The following is a 27451-nucleotide window of genomic DNA, read 5'->3' on the forward strand; positions in this document are numbered from 1 at the left end:
CTTTATAACAGTAATGTTCAAAATTAGAGAAGGTGTCTAATTACTTTAAGGTAATAACGGTTTTATTTCATCTTTGACATCTTGGACAGCAAACGTCCACAAATTTGTTTGTTTAAATACGTTTGTTTTTCACCCAGCCGTGGTCTAGTTCACCCAGTCTCAGTTCATTCAGTTTTCTTAATTTCTTTGAAGAAATAAATGACATTCAGGAATTTAAACCCATAACCGATGGCGATATTATTTGTTTAATTAATTTTATTTAATTGGATTTTATTAATACACTAAAAAATAGATTTTACTAATAAATTATTCATTCATTCATATTCTAACGCTTATCCGAACTACCTCGGGTCACGGGGAGCCTGTGCCTATCTCAGGCGTCATCGGGCATCAAGGCAGGATACACCCTGGACGGAGTGCCAACCCATCGCAGGGCACACACACACTCATTCACTCACACAGTCACACACTACGGGCAATTTTCCAGAGATGCCAATCAAACTACCATGCATGTCTTTGGACCGGGGGAGGAAACCGGAGTACCCGGAGGAAACCCCCGAGGCACGGGGAGAACATGCAAACTCCACACACACAAGGCGGAGGCGGGAATCGAACCCCCAACCCTGGAGGTGTGAGGCGAACGTGCTAACCACTAAGCCACCGTGCCCCCTACTATTTTAAATTTTACAATAATAATAGATGACCATTGATAAGAAGTTAAGGGTTATTTATTTATTTATTTATTTATTTTATAATTCCTTTATATAATACACACATAGAAAAATGTTTTTGAAAGTTTGGGATAGTTAAAGGTTCCTTGCTTTATATAAAAGCTTATGATGGTATTGTATGGCCATTAGGAACCTTCACTTTAAAGCCTCAACACTGTAAAACACTGTTGATTCTGCATAATACCTTGGGGAATGTTGAAAATGAGGATTCTAGATGTTTTTTACTTTACTGTACAAAATTATAAGAGACTTAAATGCCTTCGGAGAATAATTATGATTTTATACTAATTATTCATTCGAGTTAGCATTTTTAGAAGAAAAATAATGAAATCCGTACAGCATTCACAATGTGTGATATATATGGTCTTAAAGGTGGGGTCTCCCTTGTTTGAGAAATGCTTCAGAAAACTGTGTTGGGCCGGCAAACAAAACAAAAACAAAACAAACGTGTAGCCAATGGGCAGAAAGGGGCATGCCTTGTCAATATGGGTGGAGAGAGTGTTCAGTACACATGTGTAACATTAGCAGAAAGCAATTGAAACATTGACAAAGCGAAGAAAGGCTTACAATAAGGCAAGAAGTAGGACTCGTGTTAATATAGGATCAGCTTTCCAGCACTGGAGAGAACTGAAGGAGTGGGTAGGCCTGCGATGGGATGCCGAGGGACTTAAATAAAGTTGGCTGCATATTAAATATTACTGTAAGTAAAGTTTGCCGTATGTATTAAAAAGACATTTCCCCCAATTGAGTGTTGTTGTATAACTATCAGTGATGTGTGAGCTGAATTTGGTGACAGTACAATGTATTACAGTAAAGTTATTGACTGTTTTATAGTATTCGCTTTTCGGGTTTTGAACTTTGCAGACGGTCCCTTGGAATCTGTCTCTCAGTCGTCCGCACATAGAGACTTGTGTATTTAGTCCACCGCGGAGGAAAGCTGATTTTGAGGAAAATTGGGTTGTAGCTGCCACTCTACATTACTACGATAGAAAAGAGGTGTTATTTGTGTAGTAACAGCGTTTAGCTCAGGAGTTATTGACTCACGAAACTCGAATCTGTGAATATGCGGCCAACTTTACTTAAGATGCCGAGGCGCTTTTTTCCTTCACGATAGGTGATTAACGTTGGTTTTGCTTTGTTTCACAGAACTAATATATGCTGTCCTTCGCATGATTATGCTTGTGTGTCATTTTTGCTTGTTTTTTTATCTGCAATCGTATTGTTTCTTCCCTTCAGCTATGATAAAGACACATTTCTTTCCATTAGTTGCCTGGGCTACGTACGTATGTGTGGGCGGAGCTATCAGTACATGGGTGGGACCCATTTGGGTTAGGGGCGTGTTTGTTTTGGTGAATTTAAATGTCAACATTGGCTTTCAAACATCGGAGACCCCACCTTTAAGCTCTCTGTGAGTTACGGCAAATTAAGACACAAAAAGAAGAAAAACTAAAATGCCAACATCATCCCCACATCCAGATAAAAAGAGAGGTTCCAGCCTAGGGATGTTCTTCTTTTATCTTAATCAACAAAAAGGTTAATGAAAGCACAAAGATAGAGCTGCGCTGATTCTGCAATGAGGCAAGAGAAGATCAAGGTCTCCTGAGATCTGAGTGCTAAGTAGGTTTTTAATCCATGTCTTGCCCTTAAGAGTGGCAGGAAATGGAGTTTTATTTACACATGAAATGTCACCAGTGCCAAAGCCAAAAGCTTTTTTTCTATATTCCTTGGTCAAGTGAATTTTTGGACAGTGAATAATTATAGACTCATCAGGCTCATATTTCTGATTTTAAAGACATTTTAAAGCCAACTCTTATAAGCCATCATTCTTTACAAAATCTGACTATGAGCCATTGAGCTGATAGATCGATGTCTTTATTATTCTTATCTAATCGCAGAGCACTGTACTGTTCAGCTAATTTATTGATGTGAAACTACGCATGCCTTAAATAAAAAAAAGCTTGGTGGAGTCTTAGAGTTTTAAATCTAAGATGTAAAGGGGCTCTAAGGACACCATGGATGTGTTAATAGCACACAAGTGTCATATTCAATGCACAATTAGCCACGATTTAATGGTTCAGTTCTGCTCAAAGATGGTGGTGTTATGAGCATTCAGACAGGTAAACGCAAAACAAAGAATTTTTATTGCCATGCTGCAGAAGCTGGAGGGAAATATCGCTGGCACAAACAAGTGAAAATAACATACGGGATAAAAAACAGGATGTTACACTTCATACAAGCATCATCCAGATCATTTGGAACATCTGTATATCTGCTTATTCGTGCAATTATTCAATCAATCAGACAATCATGTGGCAGAAACGCAGTGAATAAAATCATGCAGATACAGATCAAGAGCTTCAGACAATGTTCACATAAAACAATTGAAAAGAAAATGTGACAGTTAATGACATTGAAAAAAGAGTCTGTGCCCATTGTACTGTAAAAATTTGTCTGAATTCTGATGGGACTGAAACCGGACGTGGACTTTTATTGTTATAGCCCGTCTATCTCAAGCTTCAGTGTGTTGTGTGCTGCTTTTTCTACTAAGCAATGTTGTAACAAGTGTAGGCTTCTTGTCAGCTTGAACCAGTCGACCTCATCAACATCCCCTGTAAACTCCAAAGAGTCTTGTGCCAGATCAGCAGTTTCTGGAATATTCAAACTCAGCTGTATGGCACCAAAACCCTGCCAAGATCAAAGTAAATGAGATTACATTTTTCTCCATTCTGACATTCAATTTAAACATTCCCTTAAGTTCTTGACCTGTATCTGCATGATTATATACATTGCACTGTTGCCATATGATGTTCCTAGGTGTTTCTAATAAAGTGTTCTATCAGGGTACATACAGTAAATAGTTTTAATACACAACACAAATAAAGCATATGAACTAGACAATAACCTTAAAGACTTTAATCAATCAACTTTTATTTAATCAGATTGCATGATAGAATTGAAGTGATTCTAACTAATCTATACAATCAAAGTTCACAAACAAGCCATCTAGTATTCACTGGAAAATCTGGTACTTTTCATCATTATTAGAAAGACAAAACTGCTTACTTTCTCAGCTAGAGGCCCTTTGGCTGACATTAATAGACTCAGACATGAGGCTGAAGCCCGATATCTTTTCAAAAAAAAATAAAAAAAGCATGGCATGTTGGCACAGCATAAAGTGGTGCCACGTCACAACTCAGCATTCCTGGTTTGATCTTTATTGAGCTTGGAGATCTTCACATTCCTCCCACCTTCTAATCACGTTCATAGGTGGATTGACTATGTAACTGTTTGCACTTAGTGTGTGAATATGTGTGCTTGGTACCTTGTGACAGACTGACATCCTGACCAATGTGTCTTTCAATCTCATGATTATGGTCCCTGCGAAAAGCTCCTGATCCACCAGAGGAAACCAGGAAAATGCATGAAGATGAATGAATCAATGACCTTTAAAGATGGTGGTGTAAAGATTTTTCAATCCTCTAACTTATAAAAGCTCACTGTGTGGCAGTGTTAAGCTGATGTAATGTGTAATTGTTTTGTGTAACTTTCAGGAAAAAAAAGACTTCTATGTGTTCATTCAACACTCTAACCATATCGGAACTCGATATCGGCAATATACACCAAACCGTAGTCTAATCTTTAATGTTTGTTTGTTTATTTGTTTGTTTGTTTTAAATATTGTACTACAATTTTGTTTGCAATTTAATATGTAAAGTAAAATTTCTGATCAATTGTTTCTGGGTTTTTTTGCAGCGTATCTATTGGAATCAGTTATGTTTTGGCAGGTAGTGAAGCATATGCTTCACTTTTTCATACAAGGTAAGATCACAAACTATAGTGTATTAATGTGATTGAATGTTTGTTGAAATGTTGCAGGTACAGAAGCAGGCAGAGACTTATTAAGTCCAACAAAGGTAAATCCAATAGGGAAAGTCAATGGCAAATACAGGCTTACAAAACAGGCTGTAGTGAAAAACAAAGTAAAAACATAAAGCTCAAGAGAACGGACCATATGCTTCACAAATAACATAACACACAACAGTGTAAATAGGTATACAAATCAATAACTAAACTGAACCCAAGTGAGATTAATCAAGATTTGAGAAAAATAGAGACAGAGACAGGAATAGAGACAGGACATGAATGAAAACAAAACATATATGGCTACATAAAGAAATCAATGAACATAAAGCAAAAGTGGAATTGAACACTGTGATGCAACTGCTGTACGCGCTGTTTGGCTCCGCTTTCAGCGCAAGATGGCGATTCATGACAGTACTACGGTGGCCGAGAAGTGCAAAACACATTAACAAATCCGAAAACACATTAACAAATCCGAAAACACATTAACAAATCCGAAAACACAACGACAAGTCAGACAACCCGGAAACGGTAGGTATAGTTTATGAATGGAAACTTACCGATCATCGGACGAGACACCTGTCACTCAAGATATACAGGTATGGAACCTTATGTGTAATGTGTAAAGTTCTTCGTTTAGATATAAGAAAATAACAAAATTAATCCACAGTAACCCATTCCATCCATCCATTCCATTTTTTAATGGGTTTTCGAATTTGTTAATTTGTTTTCGGATTTGTTAATGTGTTTTCGGATTTTTTAATGTGTTTTCGGATTTGTTAATGTGTTTTCGGATTTGTTGTTTTGTTTTCGGATTTTTTAATGTGTTTTCGGATTTGTTAATGTGTTTTCGGATTTGTTAATGTTTTTGGATTTGTTGTTTTGTTTTCGGATTTGTTAATGTTTTCGGATTTGTTAATGTGTTTTCGGATTTGTTGTTTTGTTTTCGGATTTGTTAATTTGTTTTGCACTTCTTGGTCACCGTACAGTAAATACCATGAATAGCATATTTTATTATTCAATTCTAGTTAATCTGTAATGTAACTGAAGCAGTTTCTTTGTGCCACATGTTTTTGTGCCAAACTGTATGCAGTTATCCTGACATGCAATCTTGCTACCCCGCATTTGAAAACCTGAGACAGTTACTTTGTTATTAGCCTCTGCTGGACAAGCTGGTTTGATCTGATGCTTTCAGAGGAGTTTTGTGCACAGGTTACACATACTGTTCGCATAGACCAGCCTAGTTGAGCTATTGGTTCAGGCTACATATTGCTGATCAGTGGTTTCAAACCGACCAGGCCGATTCTTGCTTGCTTGATTGGTTTTAGCTGATGAGGTTGGTTCTAAATATTCAGGCTGGTTCTAGATGGTGGTTCCAGTTGGTCAGGTTTAGATTGTGTGGTTGATTCTGGTTGAAGTGGACAGACTAGTTCCAGCTTTTCAGGCTTTTTTGGTTTTAGAGTGGGTTTATCACTACACTACAGACTTGTTATAGATGATTTAATAGGTCAAGCTAGATGAACAACTAACCACTTTCAGGCTGGGTGGCAAATTAGCCAGTGAAGTAGACCAGTCTAACACCAGCTAAACCAGGCTCTACAACTAGCTAAACTAGCCTAAACCAGCTAAAGCCTTTATTCCTGATTAAATATAAGTAGTCTATAGTCATGTTGACTTGATCAATCTAAGAAGAATTTGATGGTAATTGAGTGTATTGCTAATGCTAACAGCTACAAATCCTGGATAAACAGTAAACATGCATCTCTTTATTCTGCATAATTGTTTACTATGACTATATCTATATATAAGAAATTAAGCACGCCTGAGCAGATTGAACTCTTCCAGGTGTCCTGGACTTTGTCAATTAATTTGTTCTAAATATATTGCATGCACACTTTCTTCAGTGATCAAATCATCATTCAGCTTGTGCTTTGCTTTGATGCAGCATTAATGTGATTTAGGGTTCGTTTGGCTGCAAACGTCCTTGTAAAGTTATACATACATCCCCGGGGATGAGAGGGACAAGCATAATTGATTCTGACCCAGACCATTTTGAGAGCGAGCTCTCAGAATACACCAGAGTACCTCTTTTATTAAAATCCCACCATAATGGATGTGTGAGCACACAGGCAGTGTTATAGCTGATTTATGCCTAAATGTGGAGATAATGGGATGCAAAATTTCAAATCTGCATTAATTCTATTTTGCACTGTATTATGCTACAATTTATGCTACACTGAAGAATACAGGTTTATTTTTATCTTTAATTTTCTCACTGTAAGAAGACGTACAGGAGATGCTTTTTTTCCCCATCTAAAATATCTATTTGAACCCCTTAGCTTTCACATTCTGCTAGGCATACATCAAGAAATGTGCTCATTAAGAGAAAAAGCAGTTGCATATTTGATAGCATTCATGTTTTTTTTTACTCATTTTGTCTTGCCTGCAGGATAAAGTCTCGTCATTTTAAATGCAGGCATTTTTTGTCATAATATGTTAAAAATTCACAGTTGTTATATTTTTTATCTGTCTGAATGAAGGGTTTGTTTTTTGAAACTTGCTTACCAAACCTGAAATATTTGTGACAATAACAGGGGTCAGACAAATATTTTCTCCCTTGTCGAATCATTATAAAACATCTGTAGAAGGTTAAGTGAGTTTGGTTGTGGTCAAATTTTATCAAGCTTGGTGTGTCAGCTGGTACTTAGGTGCTGAATGGTTAGGTGCCAAATTCTATGTGCACATCAATATGCAGCCTGGGACTCTAAAGCGTAAACAGGGAAATTGAATAAATCGACTTTGGAGCCCTTTCCAAGAGTAGCATACGGTCTCATAATTCAATTAATGAGTGCCTGTAATTGCAACCTGCTCGTTTTTTTTGCCTACATGTAGTAAGCCCCACATCTTAGAAAATCGCTAATATGAGGTTGCAGCTGGTCTAAACAGGGATAGAAAAAATTTGCATCAGAATAATGTTAGGTGGATTATTTTGGGTTTTTGTAGAACCATTTTGATAGCACCCCTAATGTACAGTACAGTATGCATATGTTTATATGAACATATACAGTATAGTGTAAATATAAATTATAATATACCAGTCCAAAAGAATAGTATGAAGAAGAGAAGCTGGGGCTCATTTCTTTCTATCCCAGAATGTAGTCATGCATCGTAATACTGACAGTTGAGTCAGGTTATTACACAAAGTGAAACTTTTCAGTATACTTATAACTGCTTGACTCCATCATACACATATCTATAAAAAAAAGATTCTGAAAAATTATTTATAATCCCCTATCTAGTCTGACCCAGATGAGGATCCCCTTTTAAGCATGGTTCCTTTCATGTTTTTTTCCTCATGTAGTTTTTTTTTGTCACCGTCTCTGGCTTCCTCATTAGGGATCAGTTTAAAGCTTTGATGGCATCCATTGTAAAAGTGCTAAATTAAGAACAATGGGTTCAACTGAGTTGAAACACCTATGGAAGCTTGTTTCTTTTATTAAAAAAATACTAAAAGATAATTGCCACTTTTTATATCTCAGAATTACGACTTTATATCTCAGAATTGCGAATTTAAATCTCAGCATTGCAATTCTTGTATTTTTCCTCAGAAATATGCCATATATTTCATCATTCTGATGTAATTTCTCCCAGTTACTCATTATGATCTTGCTATGTGGTCATGCATAGAGTATTATTTTCGTTGTGGTTTTACAAATAGAGAGATCTTGATTTTTATTGTAGGAGTCACACAACATAAAGCTAGCAGAGGCAGAGACGCAACAAAACTGATGATGCAGAAGTGGCATATTTCAATTAATAAGACTTTTAGATCGACAAAGTGTGGCCCACAACTGTTATATATGCGTCGACGTAGATGACCTTGCGAACGAAGATCGAGAACTTTGTCCATCTAAAAGTCTCATTACTTGGCGGACAGTTTCTCTGTCTGTAATAATCACAGACATCCAGCATTTCTGGTGCATCCACCGATAATCACGTTGACATTCTGATGCCTGAAGCTATTGGTGTATAAAATATGCCACATCTGCATCATCTGGTTTGTTGCTTCTATGTCACAACCGATTCCTCTTTAACGTTCTTTGAAGAGTCTGGAGAAGAATTGCAAGGAATTCTGAGATTCTGAGAATTTTTAGATATAAAATATATTTTATTATTTTTTATAAGGAGGTGGAAACAAGCTTCCAAAAACACCCGCTACATTTTGTGTGTGTAATTTAATTCAACTTTTATATTAGTTGCCGGTATGAAATTTACACAGCTCTTTATTTTAGACTGATTTTTTTTGTGGGAAAAGCTACTACTGTATTTTTTATGTACTGATTGCTTTTTTCATGTATCCTGATGTACATTTCAAAAATTTATGTATAAAATAATTGTTATTCTTGAAAAGATTTAGATACTGTAAATATGGATTTTTTTAGGCATATATTTTACCTTAAAGGAACCTTAAATTACTATTACATAATATGAGGTTGTTGCCCTGCGATGGGTTGGCACTCCGTCCAGGGTGTATCCTGCCTTGATGCCCGATGACGCCTGAGATAGGCACAGGCTCCCCGTGACCCGAGGTAGTTCGGATAAGCGGTAGAAGATGAATGAATGAATGAATGAATGAATATGAGGTTGTGCATGTATAAAATGTCTTTATGCCACAGCAATAGTTAATTTTCATATCAGATAGCATACACTTTATATAATATTCTATTTAATATAATACTATACTATATAATGCAGCTAGGCTGCAACATACATAATTCTATTGCACTTGTAGTACATTATTATTTCTATAGTAACAGCTGATTCACATAAAATCTAAGGCTAATGATAAAAAAAATTCTAACAAATGTTTAACCAAGCGCAACAGATACTATCATTTTGGTTAACATTGCCATTTAACATTATCTTTAACATTTTTAGAAGGAGTCTGATGTTTTTTTTATTTATTCTTAAATTTACTTAAGAGAGAAAGAGAATATCTGAGGTGCTGTTGAGAGAAGGAAAGTGATAAAATGAACTAATATTTTAGTCAATTAAATCTACGTACATTTTAATTAACAAAAAGCTATTTTGTAAAAAAAAAAAAAAATAGATGAGATAAGATAAACTTTATTAATCCCACAATAGGGAATTCACTTATCACAGCAGCTCACAGACAGTTAAAGTGCAGGTATTAAAGACATGTTTAAAGAAAAGTTTAATAAAAAAAAAGATATATATATATATATATATATATATATATATATATATATATATATATATATATATATATATATATATATATATATAGACAATACAATTCTATAAAATTGTTCAATAATGCAATAAGATTACTGTAATTAAGTGTTATAATGTCTGGGTCTAAACAGTCTCAAACTGATTGTGCAGCTTACTCAGCTTGGCTAACATCTTCCTCCCACCCACCTCCTCAACAGATCTAATGGGATGTGGTAGCCTAGTGCTTAAGGCGTTGGACTACTGAATGGAAGGTCATGAGTTCGAATCCCCTGAGCAAGGCCCTTAACCCTCGATTGCTCAGTTGTATAAATTGTAAGTCACCCTGAAATACAATGGGCAGCCCAGGACAGAGCTGGCTCTCCTATCCAGCTTGTTCATTCTCTTCCTGTCCTACTCTGTACTCTGCACTGTTTAACATAAAAGCTGAACATTAGTTAATCATCACCAAAATACTGGTCCTAGTATTTTTCATTTAGTGTATACTTTTTACCCTTCTATCCAATGCCAGTCACATGTTGAGTAAAATCCTCCATAGCCATGAAACTGAGGATTAAATTTAATTTAAAGCTTCCTGTTACTAACAAATAGCCTAATGCCAGTTTTTATGGATAACATGCACATCACAGTTCAAACAACATCATTTTACTCTCTATTCCCATGTTCTTTTCTCTTATATAAATCCTTTTCTTTTTTCTCCACTTTCACTAGCAGTCTGCAATCTGAGAGTCCTCAAAGCCCATTTTAAAGGTCCACTGGGGGTCATTAGTGCCAAATCCTGCTAAGCAAATGCACTAATGAAGGCATAAAAGGATGTGAAAATGTTTACATGAGGCACATTGATTAGCAGCTTGATATTCTCCTGGTGATATTCAAAGCATTAGGGGTCATAAAAGAGGCAAGCTGGTACAAACAGATCTGTTCGTATTAAAGTAGAAATTATTAAAAGGCAAAGGGCAGAATCAATGTAAACACGTGTCAGATAATTATGTGTATTCAGGAAATATCTATTTATGGATGGTTTGTTTGGAGTTATAGTTGAGCCTGTCAGGCTTTCCTCTGGTCAGACGTCATGAATTTAACACGATGCTTTAATGGCAGCTGTTTTCAGATTCCATTCACTGAATGGTTCAGCTCAATAGAGACTGGTCATGTCAACCAAGAATCTTGATCCGCCAGCATTAATCCATCCTCTCAGCAACATCAATAATGTCAAACGTCAGAAACTAAGCCTTCCTTTCTGGAAGAGCTTATAGATTTATGTTATCTAGTTAACTGAAGAGTATAAAAAATGTGCTGACAATATTCATATATAAAAAAGAATTGCAGGTTCTACTGAGCTTTTACAATAAAATGTGATAATTCGGAGAACAATAATGCTATGGACTACTTGGTGGCTGCTAACTGAACCATCATATTGCAGTTATATTATGTCTGAAGTTTATTGCCCTTATAACATTTGTAATGTCATTGAATCAACTGTGTTTTAAAACCTACAAAAGTCACACATAATAATTAGATGCAGTGATGTAGCCACTTTCTTACCTTAGACCATATAATTGTGTCTGGTGGCCCCCTGCAGCTGTTGCAAAGTAGTCTGGGTTACTAAGCTAAATTACCGGTATCTTGTTTCAGACCTAAAATACTGATGACTAAAACCCATAATTGACCTTATAAATCACTGTACATGGTTTTGGCAGCAATATTAGAAAATTAATCTATTAATTAAATTGGAAAATGCTTATGTATTATTTAAATTTTATACCTCAACCCATCTGATCCGATTTTCCAGAATAGCACAGATCTGTCAGTATAGATTTATATATTTATGCACTCATTCTAATGCTTTTATTTTTTATTTCCATGATAAGAGCTTATTTACTTTATATCAACTGTATGGTGGACCTACTTCATAATCTAACCATAATGGGAAACTTTCTATAAGGAGAATTTTCTTTGATATTTATAAAAGGAGTCTTCTGTCTCAACATTTCGCAGTAACAGCAATGGGAGAGCATTCAGGATAGACTATTTTGTGATTTCTAGTTTCTGAGAAACATGACAAATCTATGGCTGTTTATAGCTGTTACAATGTAATTGATAACAGGACATTAAATGCATGATGCATCACTCATTAATTCATTTTAAAAATCCCCTGGTAGTACGGTGGCATATGCTGTGCTGTGTTTACAGAGTTTGCATGTTCTCCCAGTACAGTAGATCCTCCAGGTATTCTGGTCCCCACTATCACCACCACCGGTCCAAAGACATGTGTGGTAGGCTGACTGCTTCTATTAATAGTGTGATTGTGTCCTGTGATGGGAAAGCACTCTGTCAAGAGTCAGGGTGTCACTGTCCTTGTGCACTAAGTCCCCTGGAATAGGTAACAGGTTTCCCACACCCCATGTAGGATAAGCAGTACAGAGTGGATGGATTGATGGATGGATGGATGGATAGACGGATGGATGGAAGGATGGAATTTTGTTTGTCAGGTTGCTGAGGTATAAGCGGAATTAAACACTTCAGGGCTAGAAACATTTTGAGGTTTAAATTTGACTCAGATTTATGGTGGTAATGCAATTTGTGCTTTGCTTCACGTTGCATCACGGAACCCTGTTGCTGATTATTTAACATTATTGGTTTCCATAAAATCAAATGCAAATTGGCTGCACACTATTCTGCTGTAATACAGTGCAATAAATCAAGCTGAAGCACAAATATGATCAGAGAAAAATGCTCTATAGGAAATGTATGTATATTTTTCTGGAAAAATCCACACGCAAATATACACTCTCTATACAGCCTTAATGTAATGGAATCCAATAATGGCTAGAATGTAGGCAGACATTATGGATGCTGATGGCTTAAGAACATGAAATCGCTTGGTAAATGTGAACAGATTTGAAGCTGATACTGGAGCACAAGCACTTGGTTAGATAGTCAATGTCAATCCAGATACCTAGCATCCTTTACCTAGTGGATCCCCCCTCCCCCTGTTCCAAAACCCCCTTTCACACCATAATTGCACTTATCACTGTGGAAAGGTAATTTATTTTGTTCCATCCCAGTAATCACTTAACCTGGATATTGTTTACACAGGCCTGACTGCGTCTGGCTTAAATGCATGAATGGTTTATTAAGATCGCAATGCAGGCAAATGCTTACTTTAAAACAGGTCAGGAGAAAAAAGGGAGTGAATAAAAAGTGAGCCAACTAAATTGATTTTTTTTTTCCTATCACAGGAACTTTTTTACAATCTGGAAAGCATTTCTGAATTATATATTTATCTGTAGGATATGACCGACTTATTGATTTGGGTTTGCCTTGTTTTAAGATCTTCTGCCTGTATAGTATTTATGTTTCTGAGTTGCTCTATATTTCTGTCCCATTTCATTAAAATGTAGCATAATTATTGTGGATGTGTGTGCATATGTGTGAGTGTGTCTGAGTGTGCATGTGTGTGTGATCTAATGTTTCGCTACAGGAACAGTGTGAGCTCTGAATTATCCGAAATCAAAGGAAACACTAGCATAGACATGATACTCACTCTGTTCCTTTCTGCTTTCTTGTGTATCTCTTTCTGTTCAAATCATCACAATAAATGTCATTTTGAGATGATGTTGCTTGTGACCTGTTATTTAAAGCCACCATGTGGGTGGAAAGGAGAACATTGTGTACCAAGCCAGCCTGTTTTTGTACTTTGCAGTCACATCTACGTTATCCCTGTGTTTACGTGGACGCTCTCTTTGGGTATTCTTCTGGCGCAGGTCATCATCCAGCCAATCACGTCTCTGCTCACTCTCCTTAAAGGCATCCTGCTGATTATCACTGTAAGTGCACATAATTAGCCCCTTGACTCTGGATTGCACTGTATTTCTATCTGCTGCTCATACTCTTTCGTTCGACATATTTCATCTTGCAATTTTTAATAGTTCATCATATTTTCTTTGTCTCTCAAAATCGTGTCCAACCATTTGCACGTAATTTGTAGCTGCCTTCACTGCATATTTTATGAAGTTCAAATATTGCATAGCTCCAGATACAGTTACTGAAAGTACTTGCCCAATTTGTCAACCACCTTTATTTCGACCATCAATGTAAAGGAACCATACTGTGTCTGAGCATGTATTGTATGTTACCTGGACCAGTATATCAGACACATTCATTTTATTGGGGTTTAAAAACAGAATATTTGGCAGAATCTGTGTAGAGACACTTACATAAAAGCATATCTACAAGCAAGCACAGATAGACCAGAATCGAAGAGATGTTCATGTGGAAGTTAATATAGTACAGCTAGGAATACGGTGTACAATTAAAAAGGTTTTTTGTTTGTTTGTCTGTTTATGTGTTTTTTAGTTTTTCATAGTCAAGTGGTGAAAGTCAGTTTTTATTTCGCCCGATTTCTGTTTGCACTTACAACCAGCCTACATTTATACAATCAGACCATTCAGTTCAGTGTACAGTGTTCCAATACTAACAGTAGCTGGTGTTACCTTAATTGGTACATGCACTTTCATCTAGTTTATATTATTTGAAAACTCTGTGTGCCTCTGCATTCTAATCACATTCATTTATCTCAGTAAAATAAGTAGCTTCATTATTCTGTGCAGGAGCCATGAAGAAGGACAGAAATTAATAGGCAGAACTGAAGAGGAGGATGTGGTACTACAGAAATAATGAACTATAGTTATGAAATAATAATGGTTTCTGGCCCGTGATTTATCCAATCCAATCGTATCCAAGAAACTTTTTTTTAAGCCATCTCAGTCTGAGATGTACTGTCACAATGATCAAAACACAGCTATTACACTAAAAGATATACATTGAAGGATTATAGTGGAGAATGATTATGCATTATGCTTCATGCAGTGATGTCTGCAAGAGTTGCTGGCAAGCTTGCATTCACTGTTCCTTCTTTCTTTCTTTCTTTTTTTTTGACCATCATGTACGAGCGCTTTAGTACTGCACATGGCACTATTTCAAGACAATTTCCATGACTACAAGAAGAAGGTTGCCCACTGCTATATTCAGAAAGAATAAAATATACCAACACAGCAGTATAGAAATGATAAAGCACAAGGAAGCGATTTTTTTTCCATGTTTAAAAACAACTCAAACAACTTGTAACAAATAGACCTCTCCTGAAGACATCGCCTGCTAATGTTGCGCAAGTCCGCTGTTGCTCCGTAGTTTTATGTGTATATATATATATATATATATATATATATATATATATATATATATATATATATCATATTGTTCATGGAATCCAGCTCAACATACAGTACTCTGAAGCCTTTTTTAGGTTTTCGAATTCTGCACAATTTATCTATAGGCAGCTTTAACATACACCCCTAGTGTAGGTCACAGTTCTGCTAAGATGCATCGTATGATCACTGCAAACCGTTCATCATGCCGGTCTTCCAGCTATGGGACATCTAGGCAGCCTGAGAGAGAAATATTCAGCTTTGTCTCATCAGCCAGCTTAATTGAGCTCATCAATCACACTCTCTGATGTATTGTCGTTTGCCGGAGCAGTCATGCTTATCGATAATTTGAACAGTTATCATTTATGAGCTGGAGCTTTATGGAACGCAAGTAGCCCCTCTGGTGTCACATTGTCAATCATGCCACCTGGATCAAGAACTCTGGCCTGCATAAACCCCCACCCCATGGATATGAATGCTGTGAATAGCACTGCTATTTAACCACAGGTGACATTTTTTTCTAACAGTGACCCATAAAGTAATTGGTTCCAAATGAAGAGTTAAAGTGGCTGTAATTTATTGCCATCCCACAGTGCATGTGCAGGATGTCTCTCATTTTGAAATAGATGGTTGGAAAGGTCTTGAATGTTTCTTGCTTGTTAGTATTTGAATGTGAGCCAGCAGTCCCTATCAGCAGAAAGTAATTGTCCACTGAAATTGTACAATAAATATACATAAATCACTCGAATTTTGAGTGAATATTTTACACATCTTTAAAATGTGAAAAAAAAAAATATTTATATTTATTTATATATTTATAAAACCATTGCTGGGGTGTGTCACTTACGTATCTATAGAAGGTCCTGAAGTGTTTTATTCTTTAAATACCACAGCAGTTTAACTAGATATTTTTTGTGTAATTACAATAATTATTATTATCATTACATTTTTATTTACATTTTATTTTTTATTACGAATGTCTTATTTTTATCCATTCATAGACGTGGATTGTCTGTGAAACAAGTTTTTTATTTGAGAATTAAAAAGTGTCCATTCAGAATTTTATTATAAAATAAATCTTAGATGCCTTTAAAGAGTGTATTTTAATTAAAAAAGATTACTATGCAAATCATTCAGCGTGGATTATTCCCTGAACTTTGAAATACGACAACATTTAGCACATTGTGTTAGTAAAATACATGTGTCCATGAATTAAGTAGATACATGGCATTACAACAACTGAGTCAGAATCACACATTAGCCATTAAGAGACAACTATTAACACGTCGGGAGCATACACACGAGCGTGTAGACATCCATGCCGTTCTCTTGGTTCCATTTTGTATGGGTCAGCAAACAGTTTAAAGAAGCCAAGGATGCAATATGATATGCAGATGAGTTCAAAGGCAGGCCGGCAGTAATTACAAAAGGGGAGGCAGCAAGGAGGCATGTCAGATGCTGGCTCCCTAATTACTGCCAGTTTGGGATTTATTGTTCAGTTTGGATGAGCCTCCCTTTAAACTCCTGAGAGGGAATCATAACCTGAAATATAGAACCATTAAAAATGCATATGGGCCTTGTTTCAAATGCAACCATGACATATTTCAGGCTGGCGACAATATCTTGGCCTGTTAATGGCGGTCATTAAATGATGCGTGGTTTTTCGAGATGGGACAGCTACAGCGAATTAACCGATACATCATATATATGAAACATATGATCATTAGCCTGTATATTTCAAGTACATGGTAGTGTTTTCTCTACATTGGTTTGTTCCTTTATCGTAGGTTTTGGTTTGCCTGTTGCCACCCTCTTTCTGTTGAATTATGCATAAGTTTTTTTACACAGCGAATGCTTGAGGGGGTGTTGGGGATTTGTGTGTCTGTGTTTGCTGGGGTGTCATAGTTTTGTAGCTTGCTTGGTGCTTAGTCTAACTTTATTTCGACTAGATGTGTTGACTGAGTGGGAATTGCTGTTGCCTCTAATCAGTTTCCCTCTGACATATGGGATGATGAGAAGAGGATGCAAGTGGCATGGTGCATTTTTCTCTTCACACAGATGGCACTGTTTTACTGTGTGTGTGTGTGTGTGTGTGTGTGTGTGTGTGTGTGTGTGTGTGTGTGTGTGTGAGTGAGAGAGAGAGAGAGAGAGAGAGAGAGGTATGTGGTACCCAGAACTATAGTACTAATATTTTCATAGAAATATTAAAATAAGTTCCAAAATAAAAACCCAAAACAGTTAGTTTTTTTCCCATGTGTTCATCTTCAAAGTAAATGGTGATATCAAACTCATTAACATGTGTGTAAATGTGCTTGTCCATAAGCATCTACATCACACACTGAAAACCAACAGTGGCCTGACAAATTTTATATCAAATGGCAATAAATTAATTAATACTAATTGAAAATGTCGATTTTCATTCTCCAGTGTACTATAAAAAGGTTAAAACGAGCTACGGATAAACTGGAATTTGCATGGCAAAAGAATTAGAATACATACAGTAAACTATTATAGCCTTTGTGTGACTATAAACATGTTTTTCTGAATGTAGAAGCAGATCCTGTACTGTAGTTCATTTAGATCATGGGCTCTTATCTCATGTGACTAATACAGGGGTGTCAAACTCAAATTCACAGTGTGCCAAAATATAAAACTGAGATAAAGTCATGGGCCAAACTGAGTATTTATTGAAAAATTAACTGCAACTGATATGTAATGTTCAACCTTTTTCATATGGAAACAAACTTTAGTTTTGCTTGAAAACAGGATTTGGAACAACCAGAGATTGATATTACTAACACATAAGAAATAAAAATAACTTTATTATTTATCTTTTATTTATTTATCTTTTTTGAAATAAAAGACACATCAGTGGTGTTCATTTCTTATTTAAATAAATAAAATAAATTATGCCTCTCACTGTATTATTTTAAGTTCCTTTTTGAAGTGGATCTTTTTCAAAACCAACAACAAAACAACCAAAAATAATAATTTCATAAAATGAAAATCCAACTTTTCGACTATTAACAGTTCATGCCTTGGAGTAGAAAAAGTGCATAAAGAAAATATATATTCAAACTCAGTTTGCTACACTCTGATTTACTCTGCACATTGATCACATTGATTCTTGCTTTTTATCTGGGCACACGAGGTCGCAAACCTTGACCATACACTTTTTGACAAACTCTCCCTCATTAAAGGGCCAGGCAGATTTTGCAATCTCTGCTGCCACAATAAAGCTAGCCTTTACAGCAGCTTCACTTTTTGATTTTGCTTTCATGAACATAGTCTGCCAGGAAACCAGACTTTTTTTCATCTCCTCTGCCTTCTGGAGCTTCTGCTTTATGTCCAGGTCCTTATACATCTCATAATGTTTCGTTTCATAGGGTCTTCTTATGTTTTATATTCTTTCGTTACAGACACGTTAGCTCTGCACACAAGACAAACAGGTCTGTCCTTTATATTTGTGAACAGATAATCTGCCTCCCACCTGTCTTGAGAGCTCCTATTGTCCATCTTTTGTTTGGCCATTTTTGTGGAGGGTGGAATTAACTTGCCCGATGTGACTGTAGCATGGTTGTTAACGACTGTCAACAGAGAATGAGGGGCGCTTGCTGTTCGTGACTACGCGTCAATACAGTGGCAAGGCATTCTGGGATTTGTAGTATTAGCGGAGCATGCGGCTAGCCAGCATTTGATATGATCTCGCGGGCCAAATATAATTACACCAAATTTGGCCCGCGGTGGCCTGAGTTTGACACCCCTGGACTAATATATTCAGGTACAAGAAAAAAATTTAAGATCCTTCTACAGTGCGAAGGGTGAATGTCTGCAACTACTTCCCAAAAAAATTACATATGAATATCAAATAACGAGAGGAGTTGTTATGAAAAGTAATCAAATTCATGTCACTGTAAAAGTAGCAGTTTTTCAATGCCAAAATCTTTCTATATATATTACAAAATAACAAAGAATATCATACTTATATTTATCAGCTTATGATTACCATTGAGAAGGCATGATAAACCAACTGGATCAAAAACTTGATTCAGAGAGGCTTAGCCTTTCAGATTTCTATCCATTGGAACTTGTGGTCCTTCACTTGCACCCATCTGATCCTTGCATCCTCCTGTCACAACCCTACAATCCTGCAGGTGTGAAAACCCTCCTCTGCTCACACCTACTCTTAGATCATCTGATGTGTCTTCTTCCCTCATGCTTTATTGTGGCACAGTTTTGGAGTGCTACCCAAGCCCTGCCTGTCCAGACACCACAGATCCTACTAGCACACTATGCAACAGCCATGACTCAGCCTGGTTAATGGCCTCCTACACACTCCACTTCCTCCCAGTTCTCACCTCAGTGTCTGCTGAGGAAATTCTGGTGTCAGTGAAATCTCCGTACAGTAGCAGCTCTCTTGCACTACTTTAGATGGCTGCTGTGCTGTAGTATTATTCAGGGTGCAGTAAAAGACATTTTCCAGGTTCTTGACTGGATTCTCAGTGACTGATGGTATCTGGATGCTTCCTATGGAAGTTCAAATCCAGAACTTGTCAAGTACTTACCCCTTCTTCACAACCACAACCTGGAATTCTCTGGTTTAAAATTTATCTGATCCCAGGTGATGAGTCACTCAAGGCCTTCTAGGAACCCTCTGAATCCAGGTACTGATGTTCATCTCACTGCCAGATCACCCCTGAATTCTCTGGTGGGTGGATGCACAAGGGATTGTTATAAAAACAACATATTAGAATGTTAATATTAAGTTGTGATTTGAAAATGATTATCAGAGGTGTACACTGGGGCTTAAATGAATCATAGTCAAACAAAGACTGGCAGCTTGGGGGGGTTGGGAAGGGTGGTTGCAGGCTGTAGTATGTAGTAAAGAAGGCAAATAGCATGCCACATATGTTGCAACAGAACTGAGACTTTTATTACAGTTAAACAAAAAAACAGAAGACCTACTGCAGGGGGCATGAGATATTTCAGGGATGCCACTATACTAAATACTATTACAGAATAAGCTAGAAGTCTTGCTATTTACACAAACAAACAAAACACTACATGAGAGAACAGCAAGCATGTTTTTTATTTAGTCTACATGAACTGATTGTATAGTCTGAGACAAAAATAAAAGAATTGTTTTGCCTGGGTTTATTTTTCTTTGTGGTCAAACAGCTTTTACCTTGTCTATGTACCTGTCTACCTGCAAAAACATGCTGCTTGTCTTGATCATGGATCATGGATCATGGATTGCGGGTGTTATATGCAGGAAAATGGGTTGGTATGGGTTACAGGAAGTGATTGATCATGTAAAATTTGTAAAAGCCGGGTCAGGTTCAGGACTCGATATGATTCAGGAATTTTTAGATTGGACATGTGTAGCAGTGACCCTGAATCAGCCACCTTTTATATCAGTAATATTGCATTGTTGCTCTGGTATAAAACAGATGCTAAATTTAGTTAGACATTGGAAACACTTTCTATGAAGCCTATATTTATAAATGATTATATCTGTTAATGTTAAGTAGTTCTTCTGAGCATTGTTTAAAGACTAATCATGCGGCATAATCTAAAGCGATTCATTGAAATCTATCTAATCTAATCTAATTATTGTAGTTAATCATTATGCCGTAGCACAAGTGTCACTTTTCAGTATAATGCCATGTGGTGTACTGAACAAACATTAGAACTAATTGTGAATGGTTGAATAAATGACTGTAATACTTATTAGTAATTCTAAAAACACTATAAACACTTAAAATATCGTCAGGTATCATCAAGTGAAGTAAAAGGATATGTTAAATTTTGTTCTTTTTTTTCCCCTTAAATATACATGATTGAAATATTTGTTAAAATAATAAATGCACATTTACAATCCTCTGAAGGGACATAAATGCTACTTGTGTGTATCAGTAATATATTGACAACACATGCCATTCTATTGAATAGTGAAACTTTCTTTGAAACATATAAAATTACATTAATTATTACATTATTACATTAATTATACATTAACATGTTATAATTAATTTAAAATGCAGCACACTTTACTGCGCATTATGAGGTCTTATACCATGCTCTGTCTGAATTTCGTGGCAGAAATGTGTTTTTTCAAACTATGGAATACGCAGGTACTGTAGTTCCAGTAAGTTTATGTACATTTGCATGCACAGTGAGCTACTGTAAACATTTCCTAACTACCTTACTTAGCTGAAGGGACCAAATTTACATGTTATTTAACTTACTGGATATGGCAATTGTGATAAATGAAATGAATATGGTATTGAAGTTATACATTCTGATATTAACCTCATTCGTAGAGATGTGGCATAGACACAAGTAATTTACACACCCATCTCTCTCTCTCTCTCTCTCTCTCTCTCTCTCTCTCTCTCTCTCTCTCTCTGTCTCTCTCTCTCTCTCTCTCATTATAGTTCATTTGAATAAATGTAACCTTACCACACTACATCAGCACTGTGCATGATTTAAAACAGGCAGAATTCTAGATCTAAAACCCGTATATAAAATATCAAACAAAAATGAATTGTTACTTTCATCCTTTCAGTCAAATTTTGTACTGCAAACATTGGTGACAGCTTTATCATCTAATTGTTGGCAAGTGACCAAGGTATAGGCAGGATAATCCATGGCTTTACATCAAACGGTTCTTTGCTTCCATGTTGTTCATAAAAGTCATTTAATGCACTCCTAGCTTCAAATTACTCCTTAAAGCATAACTCAGTAAATGGTGTTTGTAATTCATTTAATATAAAAAACTCAACTCTACTTTGTGTTTGTTTTTTCCCCTGATATTAGACAGAGACAAAATCAGCCCACAAATACAACCTAGCCTATAATGTATTATAAGTAAGTTATAATATCATTATGTAGGTTAATAAGCTATAATATCTACAAACATACATGTATAAATATTCAGTTAGTTGTTAAAGATTTCCTGTGTATTAGTGATCAATATACAATTTAGTGTGTTATGAAGACTGTTATAAAGTGTATATAATGCATTATAACCATTGATATTACATGTAGTACATTTTTACATGTAATTGTATCATAACATATTATGAGTGTATTCATACATGTGAGCTTAATAGAAATTGTCAATAGAATTATTTATAGCACATTATTAGGATTTCTTGAATTCTTGAAATTCTTACGAGTAAAATTACACAGAATTATAAGTACATTATTAATAAACTATGAATATTATAGAAAAGGTTGCCAATGTTTTTCAGGTCAATGTCAAGAAGTGTGTTTTTCCTACCTTATTAGCCATTCAGGAATTGTCATGCTTACCAGCACTGCAATTACATGGCCTCTGAGTTCTCTCACTGACTACACTAACATAGTTCCCCAGCTTTTAATTTGTTTGTCTCATAACAGCCAAATTAAAGTTAGTGCATACTCGTGCCCCATATTAGCCTATCAAGGCAAAACTAGAATGCATGAAGCATTTATTGCTTTGTTTTGTTCCAGGTGCCAAATGCAGACTTGATCTGAAATATCATTTGCAATCCAAAAGCCATTTTTTCTGCATTTAAATCTAAACCACTTTATTTTAGTTGCATCTAAAACTTCCTGCTGCAACATGGAATACAGGGCTTTTATATTCATGTTATTGTAATATGAACAAATTACCTTTGTGAAGCTCAGAATACACTTTTTCAAGTTCTCTCCACACATGCCTAGATCCATATATGTGCAAATCTTTTAGCATGATTCATATTTCACTCTATTTATTTTACTGTTTTGATGTGTTATAGTATATAACTTATCAGAGCAATAACAGTATTTTATGGCTTATTGTTTTTGGGTTTGTTTTATTTCATTGTTTTGGCTTTTATTGTTCTTTTTACCCCCCAGTGCTTTACAGGAGGTAAAAAAAAAAATCAATTTTTCCACCTGGTGATGATTTATTTATTCTAACTGCTGCACCTCACCTCCAGTTCTCCTCCAGAACACAAGTGGCAATCTATAGAACTTTAACCCCATCATGAACATTTCAGCATGAAGATAGGTAATATTTCTCTAATCAGAATGAAATGCTGTGTGTACGTCGTAAAATAATTCACATCTAATCATGTGCTTCATAAACACTGCATCATCAGCAAGTATATTTCACCCAATTGACTTAATTGATTACTGAGATTCATTAAGCAGGGCTACTGCTTGGTGCATCACTTTAGGTACTGTATACTGGTGGTGAAATATCATGACACCTGAATGAGTGACAAAGGTAAAAAGGCTGGCTCTAGTGGAGGCATTTTGCTGGCAAATGATGGATTGTTTTGCAAAATCAAACAGTATTTTAATGTCTGTTTTAACAGTTTATTGTTCATTTTATTTTTGTTGTTCTTGTTTCTGTTAAAATATTCAATCCTAGTAAAAACAAATGTAGTTTTAACCGTTTTCAGAGAAAAAGTTCTTAGCCTTCAGCTTAAAACATAATTTTTTTACCTAGAGAGAAAGGCGAGGGCACAGCATCAGTGCATCTATAAAGAACTAGGACCAAGGGTCAAAACAATACTAGTGGGAGATGCTGGATGGAGCCCAGGCTTCCAAAGAGTGTCAGTTAATATCGGAAAGTTCAAAACACCTGTACAAATATTGACTAGCTCATTTTGTATTCTGAAAAAGTGACTTTTTTTGGCATATTTTAGAGTGTATTCCATTCTACTTGATATTAAAATGCAGAGCTCCTACGCAAAATGCCTAAAGGTTGGCAGATTTGATATAGTCAATATGAAATATTTATTTGTGATATTTTCCATTTCACTCCTTACCTGCACTGCCTCTGCACTTCAGTTTAAGTACCTTTGCCTTAGAGGGAAGGGTCACTGCAAATCAATACAGAATTAGTCTGATTGTCTTTATCTTACAAAGAAATATTCCCCTCTCCGGATAGGAGCTGGTCTCATCCAGAATGACCATATGTATGGCGTGAAGGATTACTGAAAGAAAATCTTGTGTAACATACTGTGGTTAGATATTATTATTTGTTTTATTTTGTGTTTGTTTTTTCCTAAAAAATTCTTTTAACACGAAATCGTGTCTTTTAAATTTTCAAGATTTCTGGGTCAGATTTTTTAATCGCATTCTAATACCAATTTAACTTCAGATTTTATGTTCAGATTTTTTTAATGAGCTTAATCCCTTCCATTGAAGCACTTGCTGAGAGCACATGCTAATGGATTTGATCTAACATGCATCAACAGGTTTTACACAAATGTCAACTTGTGTCGCCTTAAGTACAGACTGTCATTACAGCAAAGATGTGGCATACCAAATTCTAAGAAACTCTGAAATTAATGTCATTCAGTTTGATTAATGTAAATCTTCCTAAGATTCTACTTTTCACAGGTTATTGCTGATAATAAGAATTTCCTGAAAATCCTCTGGGTTAAATTCTAAAAGAATATCAAACAGAATCTTTTTTGTTTGTGGTCCCAGACTTTTGGATATACGATTGCCTTTACCATTGCTAGATCTCAAACTAATTGGACAACTAAACACAAAATGAGAGAATATCTTCTGGAAGAATGGTGTTTATCTCTCTAGTATAAATTGAAAGAGTTGAAGAATGGGCAATGTAGTTGTTTTATTTACTTTCGGTGAAATAATACACCTTGCAATTTTCCGCACAACTGTAGATGACTGTTATGGCATACTGGTATAGATAATGATGTCACAAAATTACCTCTAGGTACAGTATTATTCTTTCCAGGATGCTCCATTCGAGTTTTGACAGATGTCTGACTCGGATGTACATTGTTGGGGGCTCAATTCCTGCTTCAACGCTGTGTACACAGAGCTTGCATGTTCATGTACACAGATGTTGCATGTCATTCCAAAGATATGCATTTAGGCTGAGTAGTATCTCTCATAGTGTGTGAATGAGCGTTTGTGCAATTGTGCCCTGGGATAGGTTCCAGCCTCCCCACAACCCTGTGTAGGATTAATGGTACAAAAAATGGATGGGTGGAGTTTTTAAAGAAAACAGGGAACTCATGGTTTTTGGTTAATATTTCAGGTAAAAATCGGAGGAAACAGTATTTACACATTGTTGTCTTTAACTCCTAAAGGCTTTAAGTACTGCCATTTTCTCTAACCAATGACTATAAAGCTTTTCTTAGAAACAGTTTCACGTTTCTCTGAATGCTTAACAGTTTTCACTAAAAGGATTGTGAAATGGCATCCAATTATGACAGTGAAACCAACTCTTCTTTAAGAGGGACAAAGCAAGTTAAGCATGTTCTAAGACTACAGTGCATATTACATGCAATTTATAACTATCCTGTTGAAAACGTTACAAGATGATGCCATGATATTGGAAAGTATAATTATAATACCATGAATTTTTCATTCCACACAACCTCTGCAGCAGGCAAACAGCCATTTTCTCCCAACTGCAGCACTTCTGCCTTTCTTCCATCACACCACGCTCTGCATGTTTAACACGTCCAATATACACCAGCACTGTCTTCTTTCAGTGCCAAGCAAATGCAGTTATATGCAGAGGAAGATTTCAGACTCCTGTTTAGATCGTATCTCGATAAACTGTGTTCATTCAGTAGAACCTTATCTGTCTGCAGGACTGGTACGATGATAGACTTGTCTACCTTTGTCAACATGATGTATAATCAATATGCTCTATTACTGTGTTAAATTCCAGTTACTAGGAGCTGCTGAGCTAGCTGGTATAAATGGCCTACCATGGCTAAACCCTAAAATACCTAAAATCAGTTGGCATTAGGATATTCTGAGTTGCTGTTAAGAATAAAGTGGATTACTTTTTTTTACTTTTGTTGAACCAATAATAACCAACAATGAACAAAAGTACAAAATAGACTGAAAGGTATGATATAGAGGATGATTTCTTTCTATCCCAGACCGTAGATAAACACAGTATAGATGACAATTAATTAAAAGCCACTAGATTTGACCATCATCCTATGTACTCAATGTATTTAAGCCCAGTTTACTGATACCTCCTTATCACTCCATAAGCATTGATTGTGAAGATGCACAATTGAAATACAATGTGAAGCGTGATAAACATGAATAAAGTGAACTCGCTCACTGGTTTGTTTCAAAAAGTCTTTTGTAGATGAACAGTTAAGTAAACATTTTCCACTTAAAAATACAAATTACACAAAGGGACAAGTGGCAGAAGCGTACATTTTGTGTAGTGTAAATAAAAGAGTTATGGCTAATGTGATGTACTCAAAATTTAATTAGGACACAATTGTGTAAAATCAGCATGTCCATTTATTAATAATAATTCGATAATCATCGTCAATATTCCACTCAAGAGAACAGGCCGATAACATCAAACAGGCCTCATCCACAGTATGATCAAAACCAAGAAAACATAGATGAGGCACAAAAGCAGGAATTACTACATTAAATGGGGACATTCATGACAGCTAGAAACTGGAAATGCAGCTTATTTGTTTTCCATTCATCTTTTGTTTTATTTTAAACAGATAAATCATGATTACAGACTTGAAGAATAGCAATCACATCTGATTACCTTTGAGTGTGTTCCAATGTGTGTACATAACATTTTCTTGCCTATGGTGAGAAACTTGCTATAGGAGTTATTAATAGGTCATAGGTGTTTTTCACCCTCCCATTCAATACTGGAAACAGCTATCACTGAATAATAGCATAGACATGCTTGAATTACTGAATTTGAGAGTATTGTTTATTTTCAGTGAAGCCTTAACATCTGATTGTAAGTTGTAAGTAGCCATGTTTTAGTCTATAATTCTAAGGCTCAGAATCCAAGACTTTAAAGACAAATAAGTGGCAAGGAAATGAGCTTTTATTTTGCTTTATACCTTCTACTGTGGAAACACCACCATGTTGTGTTTATGAGGAGCCAGTGTCCGCTTGTCATGAATAATGCATTCGGTTGTGACCTCTTTGTGAATTTGGCAATAAATTGAATCTTTACAGGGGGCTTGGGAAAACAGGACTAGAAATAAGTTGGCATGGCAGGGCTGATCATCTGGTTCATGTCTGTCCTGTCCCTCCAGATGTATCATGCTGAGGCGTCGTGGCCTGCTGATGGGTGCCTGCATGACTCTCATTCACAGATGGATTATCTTGCATTGGCGCAGGACACTTTGATTAATTAAATTTTGAACCGGTTCTGTTCTGAGTTTCTGAAATCGCATGCTCTAATAGCCTGTGTGCGTCATCGTTGTTGGGTGATGGATCCCCTTGCGTGCTGCAGTTGTTTGTTGCTGCTGTTGTTTTCGATTTCATATCATTATCATAAGCAAATTGTCAAGAGGCAAATGCCATATTAATTTTATGAAATGTAATTTGTACGTTTATTAAGGACCTTCTTGAAATAAATGGAATATT

At 36.0% G+C, this 27451-nt stretch overlaps 1 protein-coding gene across 2 annotated transcripts in view; it reads left to right on the forward strand.

Moving 5' to 3' along the window:
* si:ch211-51h4.2 (uncharacterized) overlaps window positions 1-27451 on the forward strand; it is a 117788-nt gene that overhangs the window by 34663 nt on the left and 55674 nt on the right. For both annotated transcript variants that reach the window (XM_060864784.1, XM_060864790.1), the window contains 2 exons: window positions 4485-4550; window positions 13552-13675. In XM_060864784.1, the coding sequence (XP_060720767.1) occupies window positions 4485-4550; window positions 13552-13675 (190 nt within the window). The remainder of the gene's footprint in view (window positions 1-4484; window positions 4551-13551; window positions 13676-27451) is intronic.

This window comes from Tachysurus vachellii, chromosome 1 (assembly GCF_030014155.1).
Source record: "Tachysurus vachellii isolate PV-2020 chromosome 1, HZAU_Pvac_v1, whole genome shotgun sequence".
In the NCBI taxonomy this organism is placed as follows: domain Eukaryota; kingdom Metazoa; phylum Chordata; class Actinopteri; order Siluriformes; family Bagridae; genus Tachysurus; species Tachysurus vachellii.